General features: G+C 38.3%; 1 protein-coding gene across 1 annotated transcript in view; it reads right to left on the reverse strand.

The window, feature by feature from the left end:
* Window positions 1–24505, reverse strand: part of IQCJ (IQ motif containing J) — a 254592-nt gene that overhangs the window by 23955 nt on the left and 206132 nt on the right. Inside the window, exon 4 of the mRNA XM_059163659.1 lies at window positions 14605–14740. Within this exon, the coding sequence (XP_059019642.1) occupies window positions 14605–14740 (136 nt within the window). The remainder of the gene's footprint in view (window positions 1–14604; window positions 14741–24505) is intronic.

Raw genomic sequence — 24505 nt, forward strand, 5'->3', positions numbered from 1 at the left:
TCAGGTGAGTAGTTCCAAGGGGCTCAGTCAAATTTGGGTAATCATATTAGTTCTGAGACCATGCAATGCCTTGAGCATGTACCCCAAAAATGTTTGTTGAATGAAGAAATTATTCTCATTCTCATTTTTAGGGAGACAACATTGCACTAATGTTGACTCTCCATGTTCAAGTTGAAAGAGATCTTGGAGATCAGTTAGTCCAACTGCTAGACAAATAGACACATACACACATACATTATAGAGTCTATCCAGTCTGTGCATGCATATTTCTGATGATGAGAAGCTCACTTCTTTATAAAAAAGCCTATATCACTGAAGCACAGCTCCAAAGATTAAAAAGTTGTACTTATTTTAAATTTTAAAATTTCTTCATAAAACTTCCACTGATTACTTAGCATTGGGGTTTCTTGGAGACCACATTCCCCAGTAAAAATTCCCTTGCCTGGTAATCAAAAAACCTGCTTTCTAGTTTCCACTTCAGCTGACCTTTGACAAGTTTTTTCTCCTCTCCTGTGAATGAAATCTTCTCAACTATGAAATGAGAGGTAGGAAAAAAATATATTTAAGGTCATTGATTAAAAATGACAGTCCATTACATACCACTAGAGACTTATCTCCAGGCTAACTCTGATTAATTAGTTAACACTATTTTGATTAGTCTACTTAACCAGTAAAAATGAACCAATTTGTATTATTGTTTCATCCACAGTTTTTTATCTTCTCAAAGATATCAAAAAAATACTTCAATGTCATATTGAAGTCCAGATACAATGCCTTTATTAATATTTCTAGTAATTACAATAAAACTTAAAATGGATACATTTGTATGACTTCCTCTAAGGCACTGAAGTTTGAAATTCTTTTCTAACTACCCTCAAATTGTTAGGCTGAGTCTATCTTTGAACAGTTACTAAAATTATTATATACATATTAAAATATTATAAATATTATATAGATAATATATCATGGATTGTCAACAGACCGGCTTACTATGCCAAAACTCTGACCTGCCCAGGATAGGTTGATCAGTTCCAATGCACCCACCATGAAACCCTAGGTGGAGAAATGTTTCTTTCCTGCCATTGTGCTGCACAGGGGTCAGAGATCAAGAACCAAAAGAGCATCCTGGAGAAATGTGCTATTGATATCACTACAGAATGTCGAATTCAAAATGGGTTTTCTATCAAGATGGGTCTTATTAATGATGTCAGGCATAGTGCAATGTAGTGTGTCAAGTGCAGAAGTGCCAATGAGATGGTGTCAAAGATCTAAGTAAGATGAAAATTAGGAGCACAAAACAAATTAGGCAAGATGTAAATGACCTCAGTTCATCCCATTAACTGGCTACCTGGTTATGCGTTTGTGCTTTATATGCTCCAGCTTCAGTTTACTTATGGGAGGGAGCCAGATTCATTTAGAGGTACTGAGATTTAAAAGACTAGTTAAAATGAGAAATGCATGGTATTCAGACTTATTCTCTTTAGAGGATATTTTTGTTCTTTCAGTTACTTGGACATTTTCCTTAGAGAGTCTCTAAGCCCTTCTCAGTTCTCTGAAATGGTTCCAGTTTCTCCATATTTTCTAATAATATTTAATATAAATTTCACATCAGTTAGGTCATATCTACTTAGGCCCAACACGTACTAAAAAGAATGTGTCTTGTGAGTAAAACTGGGAGAGGAAGGAACATTTAATGGTAAAATGTGACAACTAAAAACAAAAATGACTTGGTGGAAATCTCTGTGCAGAAGCCTCAATGCAGGGTGATATTCTAGAAAGCTGAAGAACTGCCCTTGGAGACCTCATGTCACCCTATCCATAATGCTAGAACCTTACTGAAACCCAGAATCCATTAGGAACCAAATAGGGTCCTACTTCATTAAAATAATCTCAAGATGCCTGTTTCCATCTAAGAAACTACCCTTTGGGATTTTCCTACAACATGTTCCACTTTTAGGCTCTTCCCTAATGAGACTGGTCCTGTTGGGACACTAGTTACAAAAGCTGCTTTCAACAGGAAGCTGTGATAGAGACTGTTGCAACAGAAATGAGTCTGTGAGTATTTGGGATGTAAAAACAATTTCCAAAAGCAACTTAACCTTTTTTGTGCCCAAAATGGGTTGAAAATAGCTGTAAGAATCTCACCTGTCAATCAGCTCCCTCTATATTCAGCCACCCTGCAAAGCATCCTAACTTGGGTGGTTTTCAGCTAAGTAAATATGCCCTTAAATCCTTTGTAGTCAAAGGTTATCAAGCCTTTGCAAGGATGGGTGGACCATGAAAAAGAGATCCATGAGCATATTTTCACATTGGCAAGAAAAGCAAAATGTCACTCACCAAATTTAAGATTGTTCACACACATCTGCTACCACCAGAATGTTATAAACAGAAGAAAAAGAAGAAGAGGAAGAGGAGGAGGAAGAAAAGAAGGAAGGAGAAGGAAGAAATGTGAATGTTCATAGTCTTGATAGCTCCACATATATTTCTATTGTTCAGATGACTTATGCTATTTCAAAAATGATTGAAAGGCTATCAAAGCAGAAGCCAAACATGTTTGTAGTTTGTCATATAGGAATTATTTTTTGTTAAATAAATACACAGGCAACCATATCTCAACTACAAAATGTATGTGCTAGAGAGCTGTTATTATAAATATATCACTAAAATGTGTGTAAAAGGAAATATAAAATGTTAAACTTCCCACAATCTCATAAGTGAATCACATCCTTGTGAGAGAGGTACAGAGACAAAGATTGCCAGAGAATAAATTTCTGAATTGGGTAGATTTCTCCACATTTCAGGACATAAAACAGATGTGTTTTGTGACATAAGCCTCAAATACTCAAAATTAGGATATTACAGTATAATCAACCAGAATGATTTGTCCAAAGTCCACTACCAGCAGAAAATTAATGCAGTTTATCATAAAGAAACAAAGTTTTAAAGTCACAGAAGTGCACACAACAATTATTTCCATAGTGTATGAAAGGCACTACTACACATCTGTAACAATCAAAGCAGGACTATAAAATTTGGGAAAATGAAACTAAAAGAACTAGAGTCATAACTCTACCTTTCACTCCTTTCAAAAACGATTTCTTTTATATACTGACACAAATTAAAGAAATCACCAGTGGATTTATTAAGCCAAGCAGTTAGAAATGTATGAAAAGACCTCCTTAATATAAAATTAAGTCTCATCCTCCAAAATCTTGCACTTCATACACTGTCAAAATGTAAATGTCATTTATCTAAAAATCAAATGCCAAATTACTAAAGAGTTAAGGAGCAACACCAAATTCACTTAGAAATTATTTTTAACAAAAAGAAATTAGTTGCATTTGAATTAGGGGTTTAGCTAAGTAAATTACATTTACTACTTGTTTTTACATATGAGAAGGACTATTGAGGAAAATAAACTCCATATTACAATAATATAAAAAGATAGCTTTATTAGACTTTAAAATAAAAAGCTCATTGTGAAAATAAAAAAAAAAGTTCCAAACCTCACTTAACTGACCTGAGAAGAGATAATTATTTGTTATAGTACATTTTTATAACACTATGTTCTCTGAAACAAATTTGAATAGTTAATCAAAATATCAATTGGGGTCATTCTCAGCAGTAATTTGAAGTTTTTTTTCTTCACTGGTTAAGTGGTATCATATCATAGAACTACACCTTTGACAATCTTAAGGAGGGTATTTAAAGACATTTTTTAATAAACCATTTCTTTAATTTCTGGCTTGAACAGTTAATTTGGACTATTTTGAAACTAATAAAATATTTTCAATGATGCCTAAAGGTATGTCTTTAGTGGCCTATTATCTAGCCATTTTATAAAAGGATTTGTCCTTTCCACTTAGTATAGGTTTTTACTGTATATATTTTATACCACTAAATTTAAAATTTTGATAAGTTATCCAATATCCCCAATGTGTCCCAAAATTAGAATACTTAAAACATGTGCTCTTTTTGGTAACCGGAAGTATAACTTGGAATTAAAAAATTAAAAACTGTCTTTCTAAACACAAATCAAAAACTACTTTTCAAAAATAGTTTTTACAAATGACAACAAATCACATAGTTGGGATTTTTAAATTGTGTACATAAAAACGCTATTTCCAAAGCACTTGTTTTGTTCAACTGCCATGCAATTAATTTATGGCAAATTAAAACAAAAACTTAGATTCTAAAACTTCAAAGCACGAAACATTCACATATCAACTGCTGGAATGAGAAAGTAATTTTTCAAATTAATATATTAACACTTCCTAAAATAGTATCTTTAAGTGATTAATACTGAATTTGAAATGGAATGAAAGCCATCACTTTTTACAGCTAAATTTAGCATAGCTCAGTTAGACATCAAAGTTTCCTTTCTATGTATGCAAAAATAGGATACACGTAAAAAACATAACAGACATTTAGAAAACTTACACTTTCAGATTGCTTGCTCTGGTCACAGCTCCAGGCCGCCTTCGTCCCACACTGCCCAGATCTCTCCATGGTGCTGAAGAGCTACCCTTGCCCATTTGAGAGGAAAGTTATTTATTGAATCTGTAAAGAGTTGCCTGCATTAGCAAGTAAAGTTATCTGAAGAATTTCTGTAACACATACTGCAAAGGAGACGCTTTGCCCTTCAGTTATCAACCACGATGCTCAGGCGGCTCAAAGAAGATTTTGGAGCAGAAATCTTCAAGTATTGATAAAAAAGGGAGAGAGTTCTGTGGGAAATGAAGTTTGCTGATTTTCTTCAGTGTTCTTCAGATTGAAAATACACACACACAGACACATACACATACATACAGAATACAAGACTATCCAGAGAACTGATGATTCCATAAAAGTTCTTGATCTTAATGCAGAAAACGAGCTCCCACTAGCCCAAAGCATCCAATTCACTTCATCCTATCATTGCATCTACTTTCTATTGAAAAAAAAAAAAAAACAGTAAAATGAAATAAAGCTCAGAATTCAACAAGGCACTGCACACACTATGTAAACAGGTTTGCCTTACTGTAGCATTAGCCTCTGTCTGCTGAAGATTATCACAGCAGAAATCAGGCTCTTGCGGCTTTCACAGATTATCTCTTTCTGAAGCTGAAACGTATAAAGAGCCACATGACACCCAATGATGTCATCTCTAAAGCAGGTCACAGTTGCTGCGGTATGTAGATGAAGTTCTTCTAGTGAAGTGTTTGGCATAGTGATTTTCTTGGAAATCTACTTGCATTAAATAGCATGGTCTTCTATCAATATACTTAACCCTATCAAAATGCTGCCATGAAGAGAAAATCAATTTATTCCTCATATGTGAAGCAGCTTGTCTGTTTAAGTTAAAATCAGCTTCTGGCACTGCTTTGGAAATGAATAATTGTAATTAACTCAGAGTGAATATAGTGAAGAAATTGTTATGAGAACTAGAGGAATTGTAGAGACATATAATCCACTCCTAAAAAATCTTTCAGAATTTTTAGCAAGTTAAAAGAAACTTATTCTTTTTAAAATAAATCCACGAAAAATTGCAAAATAAAAAATAAGGCAACCGTCTTCAACTTCTAACAACATTTTATGCAATGAAATTTCTTTTTTAAGATTTTATTTATTTATTTATTTGAGAGAAAGAGCAGGGTGAGTGAGAGAGAGCACGAGGCAGGGGAGGGGGAGGAAGAAGCAGGTTCTCCACTGAGCAGGGAGCCTGTTGCGGGGCTCAATCTGAGGATCCCAGGATCATGACCTGAGCCGAAGGCAGATGTCTAACAAACTGAGTCACCCGGTGCCCCTATGCAATGAAATTTTTTAAAAAGTTTCAAAGACATAGAAAAATCTTAATGAAAGGCTCTAAGTATGTCTTCAAATGTTGGTAAGAAATTTTAACTTATTACTTTTAGATATTTTTCAGCTCTGAAAAAAGTAACAATTAAAATTTTAACTATACCTACTCTGTACATGTAATTGGTGATAGTAAACATAGATACTACTTTAAAGAATGTGTAATAATGAGAAATGCCCATTTCTATTCTGTGTAATGCATTTCTTTTCTCTTTCTGAAATATGTAGTCACACATCACACTTGAGGATTTTCAGTCATAGTTGACATTCCTGTGAGCTAATAGTTAAATAATCTAATCCCCTTTTATGACAACTAAATAATCTTCACAACCAAAGTGAAGAATAACTTAAAACTAATCAGAGTTTACTGAATGTATCCCCTTTAATAAAAACCAAACTGAATCAAACAACAGAAATCTTTCTTGAGGAGCATAGAATAAACTGTCACGTTTTTGAGAAAGAACCATAAGTTTGAAGAAGAGAAAATGGAATTTGCAAACACAGTGCCACTGGGGAAATTCCATTAAACAATAGTGACTGTTTTGGTATCAAATCAGGAAAATTTTGCTTCAGCACTTCCCCAATGTATATCTTTGCCATGCTAAAACTTTGAAATAAAAATTGGGAGAAATATATTGATCACCTGCATGTTCTGTTCACATAAGTTTACTAAATAAAAGTTACTACTTTTTTGTAATTCCTATATCATAGTAACTTTTATACTTTAATGATGATAAGGATTACATTTTTTAAAAATTTTAAAAATACAGAATCTCGGGCCTCTTCTCGGATATTCTGATGTAATAGATCTGTTGTGGTTCTGAAATCTCTATATACTTTTTAAAGTTCCCAAAGGAATTTTTACTTGAAAAACATTGCAATAATTAATATAGTACAGTATATACAATCTTATAAAAATCAAAACAGGTTAAAAAAATTTGATATTTATCATAATAAAAGGTCATGCTACATGAAGCATCCAATGTTGGGGGCTCCTTTCTTGTGTCCTCAGGCCCTAAATACTCCCACACATCAATCCTCTCCATGAAGGTGGAATAAGTAACCCTGACTGGAGGATTAGGTAAAGGGACTGGGAGCCCAGTATCATTCTCTTTCCATCTTTCTATGGGATCCACCTCCCTGCACAAGCTCTGTGGGTGAGGTTGGCAGTTTTCAGTGCTCCCCACGACTGGTAGCTTTGCCTACAAAAGTCAATAGTAGGAAGCTCAGTGTTATCATAAGTCAGAGTTATACCCTCAAATCCAAGTTTGACAGTAAATAAAGATGAGATTTTGATATAATTCTTCCTAAATCTCTTGCCTTTCAAAATAAGTTCCTAAATCAAGATGGGGAAAAGGAGTTATTTATTGGCTTCCTAAAACTACATCTCTGACACTGTTATATTGTTAACTAGGCTTGTCTTTTTTATTTAAACTCTACAAGCCAGTTACTGTAACAAGTTTTACATGTGAAGTAAGTTAATTATATTTGTATTTGCATAATATAGTTCTATATAAAAATCCTATAAAAAGGAATGTAAAAATTTCATTGAAAGTTTCAAAATGCATTCTTCAACTCCTATTAATTTTATTATTGAGCCACTGAGAAATTCCAGCTCTTTGAATTTTTATTCAACAAGCACTAATTCTAGAACAGCATTTCCTGAAGTGTTCCATGACTCTTAGTGGGTTTCATGGTCAAAGAAGTTTGGAAAATATGAAAAACAGTACCTCCCCCCACACACACAAATTCAAAATATGTGTTAGGTTAGGAAGTCTCTAAGATGTCCTGGTATAAATGATTGGCTTATTTTACCCTTTCCACAATTAACATCCATCTATATCCAATGAAACTACTATTCTAGGTACCATATTATGGGAAATTCTGCTCTAGGAGATATTTTAGCAGTCAGATTTTTATTAAAAATAATACCTAAAACCTTCTATACAATTAATCAATAAAATTTTATGATCTATTATAAGTTGCCAGTGCCTCTGTGACAAGAATTGCCAACCAGGACCAGGGAATTATGTAAATTTTGCAAGAGCAAAGGTTGAATGTATTTGGGTGATTGTATTGCCAGTGCTTGGCAAGGGGCCAGCACACAGTAGGCACTCAGATATTTGTTGAATGAGTGAACAGACAATGCAGACCCAATCTAGGGATGTGAATAACCCCCTCCTATTGATGTCTTATTTACAAAAAAGAAAGAAAGAAAAAAGAAAGAAAGAAAGAAAGAAAGAAAGAAAGAAAGAAAGAAAGAAAGAAAGAAAGTCCAAAAGAGCCTTAGGCCAGTGAGCTTCCAGAATGAAAGGAATAAAAGAGTAGATCTTCCTCTAGTGCTACCACATCCAACTTCTCCTTGGATCCTAAAGCATCATTCATACTCACCCAGTGAATGAATTACTGATTTGTAATACTGAAAATGGATTTTATAACAGAGGGTGCACTCTTGGTCTTAACAAGGGGATTTGACACTATAGCTCACCAAAGCTGCAGAATAAGGATGGGATCTACATGAGGACAAAGACTGAGATAGGACTTGAGATAAAGTGGAAAGCAAACAAGTTCCTTCTCAACTCTGTGCTTTATCAAAATTGAGGTGCTTGATGCTTAGGTTTTTGCAACTATACTGAAACATCAATAACTTCGAGATTGCTAAGGAGGCTTGATTATATTATTATGGATGAGTGGATCTGTTATCAAACAATGAATTATAAATTTTGCATACCATTCTTAACCCCAAAAATGATCGGTATTAGCAGTTCTCAAAAAAAATTGTAATCCCCAAATTGAAACAACATACTTATTTTTAAATCTGTTGAGAAAAAGGTCTTCAAATCCTTAAGTTAAAAGGACAATTTGAGAAAAAGAATCTGTAATATAAACCAATATTCAAAGATATAAAAAGGAGTGTTTTGGCATAAAGATAACAAATATTTTTATATATAAACATATTAATTCAAACTGTCATATAAGATTATAACGTAATTTCTAAAACTTTGGGGAAAAATTGTTCTCTAAGACCCTAGTTTGAAGAAAAGAGAATTCTATCTACTTTTATATAAATCCCAAGAAGTTTTCTCTTTTTACATATGATTACTATAGTCTCTGAACCCAAGTTTGGGGTTAGACTGACAATTTGTGCTATTTGGGGTTATGAGAGGCTGGATGAAACACAGAGTTTGGATAACAACCATTAAAATTCCTGGGACCTAAGTTTATAACAACAGCTGGGCATAATACTGTAACTTGTCCCTGACCTGGAAAATCTAGGTTATTAAATTATTGAGTAGCACAAGGCTTACATTCTCTATAATCTCACAGCTTTCAAGACTGTACTGGAAGAAGTCCCAGGAAATCTTTTAGGGTCTGAGTTCCTCCCCCTACCTCGCCCCCCCAAAATAAGTGTGACTTTATGAGGAGCCTTTATCCTTTTAGTCCACAAATTTTTCCTGATGGATTTAAAGCCTAAAAGTTGTAAATTTCAAAATGGCCAATAAAACTTGAAGATAATAAAGCAGTCTGAGTGCGGGTGTACATGCCATGTTTGGCAGATAGAACCAGTACTGGCTTTTGGTAGTCAGTATTTGGGAAGGTGTGGTAGATCACTTGGCTGCCTGTTGCTAACTATCCAGCAACTCTTGCTAAAGGCAAGGGCAACCCAAGCAGCCCCAATCATATGAGGGCTCCATGGGCTTCTCTCCAGGACAACTGAAGTAATGGGGTCTTTAGCTGGCCCAGACCACTGATCTTTGAACCTGCTCAGAACTGTAATTTTTCTTGACCAGGAGTGAAGTAAGTCATTGTGGCTGGAGTTGTACAGCTGCTGGAAGAGTGCTATGGCATTGACCTGCCTGTGAGATGAAGCCACATAACTCTGTTCACCCCAACATGCTGCAGATCCCCCCATTTTTCCCCCAAATCTGAAGACAGCAGAGAAACCTAGATTTGCTTTTACTACGTATATGGGTGTGGTCTCTCACAAGATGCCTGCCCACTGAGAAGCGAAAATACTTTCACCTGCTTTTACCTTTGGAACTTGAAAATTAGTCTTTACAAGAAGCAACACTAAAACAAATTCTTGATGTATTACTTTGTATTATACAGTTCCAGTCTCAGAACATACATACATATTCTGAATATAGATATTCTAAGATACAATTTGGTTCTCCTATATTCATCAATCTGAAGCAGGCAGTCTGCACCTTAATAGGAACAGAGTTAAAAATTCCACTTTTGCTCTTCACGAGATTTACAGTGTTTTGAACAAATGGAGTGTTTTCAAAAACAGATACAGAATCCACTAACATTTATTGAGAGCCTTCAGGGTCTCACACTCTGTGCTACATTTTACATATGTAGTGCTGTTTAATCTTCACAGTGATATCAATCCATCTTTAAATGGGTGTTACTTCAAGTTTGCAGACAAAGAATGGTCTCTTAGGTGGTACACTTTAGACTCACAAAAATTGTGGCAGAGCTTCTATTAAGTCATGTCTGTTACTAAGCCAGGGCTTTGTTCCATGAGCCACAGAGACTCCTACAGGTCACACCATAATAATATGGGAACACATTGGAATAAGTGGGTGTGGCCAGGAAGATACATCCAAATAGAAACAAATGGAATTTAAAAAGTCGCCAAATAATCCAAAGATTCTTCTGAAATCTGAGGGCTATCCTAATGATTTGTGAAAAGGTTACCTAGTCATTTTGAAAATACCATTTCACAGTTTCTGTCCATGATCTTCTATTAGACAAATTACAGATTTTTCAGAGCTGGGAACTAAAAGTATAAGTACTTGGTCATATGGAATTGATTAATAACAAATACACAAATCACTTTCCACTATTGTCCTCTATGCAATAACTAATATTTTTATGATAAAAAGTTCTTTTTTTCTCACTTTGATACCCACAAGCTCCATTACACAATAACTTGCTATTCAAAATTGCTATCCCTGGGTGCCTGGGTGGCTCAGTGGGTTAGGCCGCTGCCTTCGGCTCAGGTCATGATCTCAGAGTCCTGAGATCAAGTCCCACATCGGGCTCCCTGCTTAGCGGGGAGCCTGCTTCCCTCTCTCTCTCTCTCTGCCTGCCTCTCCATCTACTTGTGATTTCTCTCTGTCAAATAAATAAATAAAATCTTAAAAAAAAATGCTATCCCTAAAATAAATAAATTTTTCTGTTACCTCATGATATATTGTGGTATAAGGACATTTAACATTCAAATTGCTAACATAATTTCATATATATCTTCCCTCCTGTTGCTCTTTAATTTGGTACTGAGCAGCTGAGGTTTGAGGTTTTAATCAAAGAGCATTGAATGAGGCAATTTATAAAATCAAATGAGGATTCTTTTTTCAATTATTTCATTCACTGTTTATACCTACTAAATTGTAGAATAGTCTTAGAAATGCATTGATGCACAGATTATTTCTTCCTCTGCTTGACCATGTCTAAATGCAGGCTTATTTTCAAGTGGTACAATATAGTAGAATAGTGAAGCATGACGGCTACAGCCCAATGAGTAACTCAAGGCAAGTTAGTTTCTCTTTAGGTCTCATTTTCATCAACTGTAAAATGGAGATACACCTCCTTCATATGGTCAGTGAGGGGATTAAGTGAAATAATCCATGGAAAGAATTAGCAAGGTGCCTGTCACATCACAAGTGCTCAGCTCTTATTAAGATGATGACTTTGAGAGCTCATACTGAAACATTACTGCTCTTATATTTTTTAGAGCAGAAATATTCTCAGAACTATATTAATCATTATGCTTAGCCAAAAGAGAGCAAAAGCACGCAAGAGCATCATTCTCAGCTTGGCACAGGGACTCGCCCAGCTCAGGTTGTTGGCTTCCCATGCAGCACAGGCCTGGGGCAGACGGCTCCTACAGGCAGTAACTGCAGTTCCTATAGTCATGGGGCAGGCAGAGCAGCTGGAAAGGCCCACGGGTTAGAGAAGGGCAGACTGGCCTCCAATTGAGGTTGTGTTAGAGGACAGTAGAAAGTTAGTAGTAGGGACAAGACAGGCAGCTGATCAAATTCAAGAAGACAGACAACAGTCTAGGCAGCAACAGTGACAGATCAAGCCCAGAGAATGAGGGCTGAGTTCAGCTAGCTGGAGATAAACGGTGGGAGTTAAGGTCCCAGAGAATCCCCCAGGGAGATACCTCATTGAGAGCATTTGACCTGGACTGCAGGCTTTTTACCCCTGAAGTTCCAAATGGACTCATTTTATTAGAGAAAACTCATCTCTTTATCATAGACAAGGTGGGCCGGGGATCATCCTTATCCTCTCCATAGACTTGAGGTCTATCGGTCAGAGAGTAGTAAGACCAAGTCTGCCTATTTGGAACTCCTTCAAAGTATGTATGAACCCGTGGTGTGGTAGGCTGATCAAAGTAGAGCAGAGTCACTTTCATGGGGCTGTGACCGCCAAAAGATGTAAGAATGAATCTTCTGAAAGAGGTCCCAAACAAAGTGATGATCATGAGAAATAAAACAACTTTAACTAGACATACCAGCTCCAAACAATGAAGCTTAAAGTTTTTAAAAATTATGAAATGGATATTTTACTTGCCTGACAAACTAGAGACTTGGGGATGTTCCAGCCACTTATATTTTCATATTTTATTTTGCATATTTAGTGTCACGTTACTGCCGTCATCCATGCCAAAGCTGTTGTTATAATCAATAACCTCTACTAGAATTCTGGGCAGGGTCTGTTTGTTTTCTGAAGCTAATTCCAATAATGTTTTCTGAAAATGTCTTGATTCTCACTGTTTATAAGCAATCGGGAGTGAGCCAGACTTCCACACAACGAAGAGAGTTATCCTGGTCCCATGAGCACAGAGATAAGGTATGATGATACTGTGGTGGAGCAGCGTGCCACTCCCAATTCATCCTGAGACACACAGAAGAAACCAGCCTGCTGAGGACATTGGAGCGAGGAAATCTGCTCTACTAAGAAACATCAGGGGACCTAGAGGCCAGGCTAAATTAAATAAGGTAGAATTGTTAGCAAAGCTGTACAGAAGATATTGCACATCACGTTTATATGATGACCCATGGGGGAAGAACGTGCATTGATGCACAAAGATACTTAAGGTGCTAGAACCTAAGTGGTATAGCAGGCTATATGTAAAACAAATGTAGATTATCCCAGAATTTCAATAAGGTCAAAAGTTAATCACCCTAAAGCAACACTAAAGCCATCACATATCACTGGACCCAGCAATGGTTGATACTGTCAGGAACGGGGCTTTGAGAAAATCGGAAGGCCGTAAGTCCAAACCTTTAACACACAGGCAGAATGATTTCTGATACTCAGTTTCCGTCATTCAAATAAAATATTCAGTCATTTAATTCCTATTAAATTAATTCTATTGTCATTCCCAGCAAAGGCACCCTAAACACTTAATTTTCACATTACTTTGGACTTGCAAATCGTGAGATAATTTCATACTTAACTACATTTTCCAATATGGCTCATCAACGCCCTCTAGCGATCATAAGATCAGTTCAAGTCAGTCATCCCCCCCACCAAAATTGTTTTAAAAAGGTACCAAGTCACTGAAGTGTTCAATTTCTGCTGCCTGCTAAAAATAGATCTTCTGCCACTGTTATTTGTACTCAAGTTACTGCTCTTTAGAATCCATAACAGACAAAACCACTTATTAAGGAACATGCAATTCAATCATCTGAAAACATGTTAAAGCAACCTTTGCTTGATCTCATTGTGAACATCAGAGAGCCTTTTAACCATGAATAAACATGATTACAAAGTAGTTAAGAAACATCTTTTTTTTTTTTTTAAATAATACACTTGTTTAGTTACTTCATTTCTCTTCCCAGCTTCTTTCTATGTATTTCAATGACTATCATACATGATCGCAAAGGCCATATTCACAACAATCTGTATTACAGTTGCCTGGTCATTTATTTCCCACCACATTTGGTATGTTTGTTTGCTTGTTGTTGTTGTTTTTAAATAAAGACTTTCAGCAGATGTTCCCATTCATTAACTGTGTACCAGGGTTCTTAAACAGGTGGCCTCTAGGATCATTGATCTGCAGGTATGGTCTAGTCACATTTTAAATTTTCTTACTAGTTGCCAACACTTAAACATCTGAATTTCTGGCATCCCTTAAGAGAAGAAATCACATTTGGCAGTGTCTGTCTATCCAACATCCCTGCTTAGCAACACATCCAGGATCTAAGCAGGACTCCTCCATTAGGTAAAGCCTGTGTTCTCCAGGAGCCAGTCACAGCTTAGCCTACATCAGCCACAAGGATTTCTTACCTGGCCCCTCCAGGCATCTGAGTTTCAACTCCTGAGTTTGTGACCCATTTGAATTCCTCCTGTAAAAGTTTTCTTTATAATCCTTATAACCAAACTAATCTATCATATTAGCACAACAAAACTCTACCAGAGGCACAGACTAAAGGGAACACACTGTTATAAAGAAAAGGAAAAAGATATTCTTAGTAATAGACAAATGCAAACAGACAAATGAGTAGTCTAGGTTGAGGTCAAATGCAATCGATTCCCTCAAACTTGATGAAGTACACGTTGTGCTTATGAATTAAGTCTTCATTCTCAGATGACAAAACCTCACCACGGGTTCATTTATAGCAAGTGAGCAATAGTGATAGACTTAACAACAAGCTACCTGTTCACATTTCAACATTTCCTTCTTAGAACCAAAGACCTAATGATCAAATGATTAGCAGTCAGACCATAAAGAGAAAACATGGCACTCACAGGTGTGCTGCTGTCTGAGAAGGTGTTCATGCTGACAGAGCTGCTCAGCTTCTCTGAGGACACAGAGGGTGGGGACGGGCTTCTCTTCTCGAGAGGGTCCTGCCGCTGCAGGTACTCACGCCAGGCTCGCTGAATGCTGGAAAACAAAACAAAACAGCATGCGCTCTGTCACTACTTGGTCACAGACTCAGAAAAGCACAAGAAGTCTGAAGGAATTGGCTTTGGAAACAGAAAATGTAACACACAGAATGTGACACAGGAAATCGGAAGACCTGTACTGTTTCTCTCTTCTACTGATTTGACAAACATGGACTAAGTTAAATCAGTCTACAAGAGTCATCTTGGCCAGAAAAAGTCATCAAAGTGAAACTAGTTTGCACATGTAAATGTACTTTGATTTATGGGACACAAAACCTTTCAATTTCTCATTCTACGTTTCAAATGAGAATAATAAATAGGCTAGCATATCCCTTATTCGTGCACTAATAAAGCCTTGTTGAGAGACACTTTGAGACAAGGTCAGCCCTAGGCTCTGACAGTGACTGCAGTGCAGCTCGAGAGGATGCCATCTGCACAGACCTCAAGGTGAAGGGAATCCCATGATGCTATGGCCCTGCTCTGGGGACAAGACAGTCAAGAGCCCTGTGGTCATGGATTTTTACATACTGTGGAAGGAAACAGGTAATATATGATAAGTAGAGGAATGGGCAGAGAGGACAGAATATCTTGAAGTGCTATGAACTATCCAAAAGCTGAAACAACACAAGATTAGGTGGCTGTTGGAGATTTTACCCAAGGAAACTTTTTATTTCCTGTGATTAGTATCAAAACAAAGTCTTCTGCTTCCTATAATAGAAAGCTCTTCTTTGTGAAAGAGAAGTAATTTTTTTTTCTACCTGAGCTGGTTTCTAATCTTTGAAATTAACATCTAGTTTTTCACAGGTGATCAGTGAATATAGTTCTCTTCTGGGAATTAACCAAACGTGAAGACCAATTTTCAAGATTCAGCCTTTTAAAATAGTTTTAACTAGTTGCACTAATTCCACTACTATTTCTTCTTCACTTGTAGAAGTATCTGATCTTCTACAATTCTTCCCAAACCCAATCAAGGCAATCAAAGTTGTCTCTGTATAAACAAACTGATTTATTTGTACTTGGCTGAATGGTTCAAAAAGCATCAATTTTCAATGGTCAGAGGTTAGAAAGGGCACCAAAAAACTACGATGTTACAAAATTTATACATGTCCCTATTAAGGCTCTGAATTATAATGCTCAAGGTAAAGTCCAAAAGCCACAGTTAAACAATACCTTTGGGTCAGAGGCCAATTTCCCCTGAAGCTATGAAACATAAGTTTCAAGGGCCCTTACAAGCTAGGGTTTTCTTCTAAGACCCTAAGAGGGGCTCTCCATGGTTTGCATAAAACTGCAAAAGTAGAAGACTTCTAGGATTTTTTTTAAGAGCACTCCAAATTATATATACAGTTCAGACCCTATTAAGGCAGGATATGGTCCTGCTTTGGATTATATGTGGTTTCTGTTTAATTATACAATGCTTGCTCAAAATACATCCTTATTTATTTACTTTTCTTCAGTTTAGGTATTTTAAACAGAATCTCAAGGAAAGTTCTGTAAGAGTTTGGTAGTCCTGCTGCTTCTTCAGGGATACTTTTTATTAGGGAGTAGAAAAGTTTTGGAAACTGTTAATAATTTTTATGTCATCTAAAGTACTTAGGGTCTCCCAGAGTCCTGATAACAAGTTCAGCCACTGGAGGGCACCTAATGTTTGTAAACCTGACCATTAAGGGCTTTAAAAAAAAAAAAAAAAAAAAAAAAAAAAAAAAAAAAAAAAAAAAAAAGTGTCACCGTAAAGGCTATTTTAAAAATATAAAAAATTAGCAAGGCATGGGACACCCATACATTTGGTAGTATTGAGGTGTTCTCTCTTTCTTGCTTATCGTCTTGATTATTTAGAAAATATGGGAAAAAGACGTAGTAGCCAGTTGAGTTTTCATTTTAGTTTATTGAACACCAGGGGGCAGTGTGATGCCTTTAAAGAACCAAATAATGCCGGGCAAAACCGAAGTGAGATGGGCAAAGGTGAATTTGCTCTTAAAGCATCCCCTGCCCCCTCTTAGTTCTGTGGTGCCTGGAAAGTAACATTATCACTTTTCCTTAAGCTAAAGACTAAGAAGACAGCATTCCTTTCTTCAGGTGGGTGAATATCCTCTTTTAGTTGACAGAGAAATGTGACAAAATTAAATACCTTTAAAATGTGTATTAAAATCACCTCCTCCTCTTCACCTCTTTAATACAAAAGCTATTTTAAATTTTTGAATATTTACCTTCTATCCTTGTCCACATATATGGAAACAATTTTACTTATTTGAAAGAGTATTATACTATATTTTATTCTTTTTTAACTCAGAAGTTAAAAATGAGAGGTCAGGCACATCACTATTATCTAAATTGCTACATTGGATATTTTTTAAATGGTAGATATTTTTTAAATGCTATTATGCTATTATTACTCTCTGAATCATAGAGAACTATTTACATCACACACTGTTTACTCCCATTTGGCCACTTTGTAGATTAAATTGTTCTATTATTAGCTCTCTGAATACAATCCCCAAATGCTATTTTACCGAAAGAGGGAATTAAAACCAAACGGAGAAGCACCTCATCCCTCAGTCATGGAGAATCACTTTTCAGCCTTCTTATCCCAGCTGTACCACAATTCCTACTCACAAGTCTCCTTCAAGGCTGCAGAGTAAACCCTGAACACCAACTACCTTGACATATTTATTTCTAAAACTAAGCCTTGCTATCAATATAATTCTTTAAAGGCTGGTTGCAGTAAAGGAGAACATCCTGTGTGTTTCTATATTTTGAATTATGAATATAGAGGCTTATTTCAAAGTACATGAGAAATACATTTTTCAATAATTTTTTTTGCTTGTCTAAGTCTTGTTTGTCTTCTATCACAGAGCTAGTGTCAGAGCCTGCCTCTGCCATTTCTCTGTATGTTCCTGTCCGTCTCACAGCGCCAGTGGCTCCCTCCTGCGCTCATGGTCACTTGATGTCTTACAGGTTGTGCAGTCCTGGTTGTCACTGGCTGTCCTTACATAGAAGATGTCCTTGCCGAGAAGACAGAGCTCTGTGAGCTGGGATGCTTAGAGAAGGTTTGAGGGAGTCCTAGTGCTTTAATTAGCCCCGAAGGGTGGAGGGATTTAGACTAGTAAGAAGGATGAGGAAAGCCCAAGGGCAAAGCCTTGGAAATGAGGCTACCAGGCAGAAGGTAGGAGGTTTCCAGAGGAAAGTAGTGGGGCATGAGGCTGTGAAGACAGAAGAAGGATCCCAGATGTCTCTGAGGGTGGGCCTGGGGGCAGACTGGGCAGTACCTGCCCCTTGGGAGGGGGAACCCCATCCTGGCACAGTTGATTATTGCCAGATCTTACTACTTATCAAGAACAGTCAGAAATCTGAGTTCTTATATGAAAGTTACTATTTCCTAAATCTTACCAAATAATTTTTTAGTATATGTGCTGCCGAAGCGAGCACGTTACCAAATAATTTTTATGACTTCAAAATACATTATTACCCAAGTAGGCTAAATTTGGGGATGGGAAAAAAAAAAAAGGAAACCATCAAAGAAGACAGAAGTCTGAGCATATTAGGACATAACATCTAATTACATATAACCCATTTTATGTGTATTCTTCCATTCAATCCTTATCACAAGTGGAATGTGAGAAGATGCATTACCATCATAATGGTAGTTTTTGCCTGCCTGATATTAATTTTTCCTTAATTTTGTTCCAGCATTCATTTTTCTTTGGGGACCCACCAATCCATGGGCACAATGTTGGGAGAGCCCACATAAGAATGAAGCTATAATGTCCAGAGCAGAGCTTACAGAAGAAGGAGGACAGAGATATCTGATGATGCTTGACTACCTGGGTCCAGATATGCTTGAGGCACGTGAGGCCCTGGTGATCTAATATAATCTATTTTTTATTAAAAAAAAGTTAGTTTGAGTTGAGTTTTTTTTACTTGCAACCAGGAGTCCTCGACAAGTTACAGGAAACAAGATGGGAGCTAACTGACAGACCTGACATTTGGACCAGATCCCCTGTCTTTCCATTACATTGTGTTCCCTCCTCATGGTTTGGCAAAAGGCAGAAAGGGAGAAGAAAGCAAGATGATGGATTTGGCTTGTCACATACTGACTTTGAGTAGATAAGTAGAACCCCTATTTGTTTAAGCCTGTTAAATTTTCTATGTGCGACTAAAAGCTACCCTAACAGATAAGCTGAGATTTCATTATTTGGTGTCTGCCTCTATCCTGTATCCTGATACAGACCTGCCCAAACACCACTGAAGGGCCACTGCATGCAACAGGCAGGTTTCCCACAGCATTTGCCTGTATCTCTAGCCTGCTTCCACTCCATTCCAGTTTCTGCCTAGCTTGTAACTTCTGACTTCATTTGATTGTTGGTACTTCTTAAGCATCATGGATTATGCCTTATGGATCTTTCTGCGGGTTTCTTCACCTTGACAGTCCCCAACTCCTAACTCCATCACAAATGGCATTTGGGTAACTTGGGCCTTGGCTCTATAACACTCTTCTTTCTGAAGATTGAGAAAGCACTCTAGAAATAAGGCACCTAGAGACTACTGCATCTGAAAGAGAACAGCAGCTCTCGGAGATATTAACCACGCAAAAAGAAGAGTGTCAGAGTGAAGTAAGTCAAGCAGAGAGAGTCAATTACCATATGGTTTCACTTATTTGTGGAGCATAACAAATAGCATGGAGGACATGGGGAGATGGAGAGGAGAAGGGAGTTGAGGGAAATTGGATGGGGAGGTGAACCATGAGAGACTATGGATTCTGAAAAACAATCTGAGGGTTTTGAAGGGGCAGGGGGTGGGAGGTTGGGGGAACCAGGTGGTAGGTATTAGGGAGGGCACGGGTTGCATGGAGCACTGGGTGTGGTGCAAAAAACAATGAATACTGTTACGCTGAAAAGAAATTAAAAGAAGAAGAAGAAGAAGAAGAAGAAGAGTGTCAGATTAGGCTAATCCAAACAACTCTTTTCCAAGAAGTCTTCTGCCTCCACTAGACTGTGACTCCCTTGAGGGCAGTGTCCATCATATTGTCACAGTTCTAAAAATATGGTAAGTAGGTGATCAACAAATACATTCTCCTAACATTGTGCCCCAGAAGTAACTCAATAAATCTTCAAACAAGAAAAAGTTTTCCCTCATGAGGAAGTGTGCTTAGAAGCTAAGTGTGTGTATTATATTCAGCAGCTCTGTGACCTCTGTTTGGAACTTTCCTATATTTTCCATCTCTTCATGGAAGTTCTTACTGTGCTCATCCAATCTTCTCCCAAGTTCAGTGAGTACATTTATGAGCATTACTTTAAACCCTTTATTATACAATTTACTTATCTCTGTTTGATTAAGGCTCCCCCCCACCCAGGCTTTATCTTGTTTTTTCATTTGGAACATGTTCTTCCGTTTTTTCATTTTGCTTGACACTCCCTACTGGTTTCTAAGTGTTAGATGAAACAGCCGCCTCTCTGAGTCTTAAATGGTTGGCCTTGTGCAGCAGATGAACTCTGCCCTAGCTGTTGGCTATCTCTCAAACTTTGTGATTGTCCAAGCAGCCTGTTTTTTAAGTAGTTCCCAGTAGTGGAAGTTGTGCCAAGACCAGTCCGTATCCTAAAGAGGAGGATCATAATCAGAACCTAAATTCAGGCTGACTAGAAGCCAAACCCTTAGGCAGCAGCTTTTAAAGTATGCAAACATATACGTTCCTGTGTGGCTATAATTGTAAACTCTGCTGGCCTCCAGAACCAGGTGATCTGGAGATGTTCCCTGGGTGACAGTAGCGAAATCTGGGGCTCTAGATGAGTATATTATCTCCTCTCTGGGAGATGTGGGTGAGCTGCAGTGACGTACAGAGAAAGCACAAAGATGGCATCCCCAGGCTTCTATTCCCTGGGACCATCTCTGTAGCTTACAGATGTGTGGCAAATCTGAATTCTGCCCCTAAGGCCCACACTCCAGGTCAAGCAAACAGACCTTTTTCACAGAGAGGCCAAGGCTGTGCTTCATCTGCTGCCTATTCAGGGCCCCAGAGTGGTAACCTGCCAAGAATTAGTCTCTCCAATTGTTACAGTCCCCTAGGATCCAGGAATGCAAGCTCCCCTGGCTATCAGAGCCAAGCAATCAAGAGGTTTCCCCTGGGCAGCAGCCACAAAAACCAGGGCAATAATGTAAAGACTGGGACACCAGACATGTATATGAGCTCCCCTCCAAGACATGTTAGGACTCGGAATGTGGTAGAAGGAGAGTTTAAAGATAGTGCCTGCCCTCTGAGGTCTTAGGAAAGGTTGACAGTCAGTCCTTCAATGTGTATTTAATTAAAAATCTGCCCTTGGGGCTGCAGCTATGACGATAAGCTAATAGACCTCTTTCACACCAGTACTGAGCTCCTGGGTCTGTTGCTCTTGCTGTGCCCTGGGGGTGGTAGCTGTTTAAGACTCCTTCTCTGTTGGTTACAGTCCTATGGGGACAGCTAGTGCCACCAGAGCCAGTCAGTATAGAGATATTCCCTGGCAGCAGCAGCAAAAATCAGGGCCCTAAACAAAGGTGTAAGCTCCTTTCTCCAAGATTCCAGTGTGCTGGAGCAAGGCAGAGGGACAGCACGAAGGTGGCATCCGCTGGCCTCCATTCACTGAGGTCCCCACTGTACGCTCCCAGATTGGTTTAAAACCAGGAGCCTGTCGCTCAGGCCAAAGCTCCTGGACCAGCAGCAAATAGACCTCTTTCTCAGAAAGGTGGGTATGTGTTTCAGTCAGCTGTCTGTGCCGTGTCCTGGGAGTGGTGGTCTGCCAGGAACTCTCTCTAATTGTCACAGTCCTGTGGGATACGGGAATATCAAACCCCCTGGCCTCCAAAGCCAGGTGATCAAGGGGTATTCCCTGGGTGGTGGCCACCAACACCAGGCCATCCAATCCAGGCCAGCTGTCCTCTGGGAGATACCACTGTTCTGTAGTGCAGAAGGAGAACACAAAGATGGTGCTCATTGGCTGAAGCAAGAAAGAGGGGGAGTGCAAAGATGGCACCTGCCAAAAACAGAAAAAGAGAGAAAGCAAGAAGGAAGGGGAGGAGAAGTCAAAGGAGGAGAGGGAGGAGGAGAGGGAGAGCGAGAACAAAAAGAGAGAGAGAGAAAAAAGTGAAGAAATAAAAAGAAAAAAAAATTTAAAAGATGGTGCCCACTAGCTTTAGTAAGGCAGAGTAGGAAGAGGGCTCCCACAATTCTCTGACCCCAGAGAACACCCCAGCAGGCCTCTGGTTCTCAGACCCATACTTCAAAATTAGGACACCAGTTTTTTTCACATGAAGTCTGGGCACTTTTCAAAGGGCTCCTTCTGCATGGGACCCTGGGACAGGTGTCTGCACACAGGCCCTTTAAGAGCTCTGCCCTCAGTTGGCCATAACCCTGCAGGTCTCATGGGCACTGGAACCCCTCTCATCTCCAAAGCCAAGTGTTTTACAGACTTGTCTCTCGGGTGCTGGTCTTAGTAGTTAGGGTACCTGATGCAGAGTAAGATCCTTCATTCTTCAGGAAGAAGTTCTGTGTTTTGAGTTCCTTCTTGATTGTGAGTCCCTGTACTGGGATTGGGATTTACAGCAAGATTATGTCCCAGCATTTCCTACCTGTTTTGATGTGGTTTCCCTCTCATCTGCCTGACTTAAAGGGGTTGCTCTGCCAGTTTGGGTTTTTTTTTTTTTTTTTCAAGGGATATTGTTCCATAAATAGCTGTAAATTCCACGTGTCTAGGGGTGAATTCAGAGTCTTCCTGCATTAGGCATCTTGAACTGGAACTTCCAAGAAACTAAGTGTGTTTAGAGACATACAGGTTTTAATCAGTTTACTTCTCATTAGTTGTGATCTTTGGGTAAAATACTAAAGTTATTGGCTTACATTATGCTTACTCACAAAACAGGAATAACAATAACCTCTGTGAAATTCTTGAAAGGAACTAAGGATAAGGTATCTAAGTCAGTCTCAAACTTGATAAATAGAGGTCTTAGAAGATCATCATAATTACTTAAAAAAACCAAACACTTTCAGAAATTTTAAGTAATATGTGCTAATCATATATATTAGTGTGATATGCTGGATTCCTAAGGATCCTTAAGGGAAATATTTCATTAGCCCAATTTGGCATAAAAACATGTTTGAAAACAGTATAACTCCATGGAAAAGATACATTAGGTCAATTTTTTTTAATCTTCTCATTGAAAGCTTACTACAATCCTTTTTGACAGGGTTAATATTATTTTATAGAGGAATGCAACTGTGGCCGATAGGCAAGCAGTGTTCCCACGGTCACACAGTGGGTAAAGAACAGAGCTGGGATTTATTCTATTTGTTCTAACCCCAGGGTCTATGCTCTCAACCATTCTTCTCTCTTTTCTTCTTTTAACTAAACTTCTGATCAAACTTGATGGGCATAACTCTCAAATGAATGATACTTAGCAAGGCTTTATTGAGAAATATCTTTGAAAGTCTTCTGGGAATTGTCTTTTTACTGTCTGTCTGTGTTTATCTCTCTCGCTCCCTCTCTTTTATAGAATCTAAATGTTATTTCATCACCAAATCATCAAATACATTAATAAAAAATGAGGGAAACTGGACACATTTAACAAGCAGATGTTCAAAAGATGACTTGTAGTCAATAGATGCCTATATTGTGCATAGCAAAATATTTATTTTGCTAGAACATCAGAGAGGGATTGCACACAGTTAGTGAACAACTGTTAAGTGACGGTTTGTATTCAGAAGATGCACTGTAGATCTTACTACAACAGGCAAGATGTGACCCCCATGTAAAGGGCAGCAGTTTTATGGGATTTGGAGAGTCCATTTCATTCCTTTCAGTCAGACCACTATGCTGAAGCCTGTGCTCCTTGATGTGTGCCTTCAACCCCAGGCCCCCAGGCAGCCTTGCCTCTTAAGAAGACATTTGTCTTCACTCTTAGACTTGTGCTGAGGGACTTTGCTGTGGTACTTTCACTATGACTTTTGCTTTCACTGAATTTTCTGACTTGCGAGGCTTGCCTTTGCTTGATCTTCAGAAAACCTGCTTTTCACCTCCCTCAAACGACTTTTTTATTAATAGCTGTGCAACCTTGATTGCTTTTTCCCTTTTGACACAGTCCTTTGATCCTTCAAGTCTGAAACTCAAAATTACCTGTGAACGGGTGCATTCATGAACCAGGCAATGTACCCTTCCCGACATTTCCTCTAAATTCCACCCCCACACTCACATGTGTTCTTTCCTGGCAGGTCTTTACTTCTTTCACGGACACTCTGCACTCCACAAAGAGGTTGAGACTTTCTTTTTCTTTTCTTTTCTTTTTTTTTTTTTAAGATTTTATTTATTTATTTGACAGAGAGAGATCACAAGTAGACAGAGAGGCAGGCAGAGAGAGAGAGAGAGAGAGAGGGAAGCAGGCTTCCTGCCGAGCAGAGAGTCCAATGTGGGACCCAAACCCAGGACCCTGAGATCATGACCCGAGCCGAAGGCAGCGGCTCAACTCACTGAGCCACCCAGGCACCCCAGAGACTTTCTTATCAAATTCTTTTCTTTTCAGTTGGGCTACGTGTGAGGAAACAACTGAGCGTCTTTCCTGCCCCACCTCAAGTTCTCACTAGTGCACGTGTATGATGGGGGCAGCCCACACTTGAGAACAGTCTCATCCTCCTTATTGTCTTGTATGCTCACAGATTGGCCGCCAAGGTGCATCCCACCTCAGGGCTTGCAGAGGTTGGAGTGTCCAGAAAACCTTCACTGGAACCTTCTAACCCTCTCCGCCTCAT

This window comes from Mustela lutreola, chromosome 2 (genome assembly GCF_030435805.1).
Source record: "Mustela lutreola isolate mMusLut2 chromosome 2, mMusLut2.pri, whole genome shotgun sequence".
Taxonomy (NCBI): domain Eukaryota; kingdom Metazoa; phylum Chordata; class Mammalia; order Carnivora; family Mustelidae; genus Mustela; species Mustela lutreola.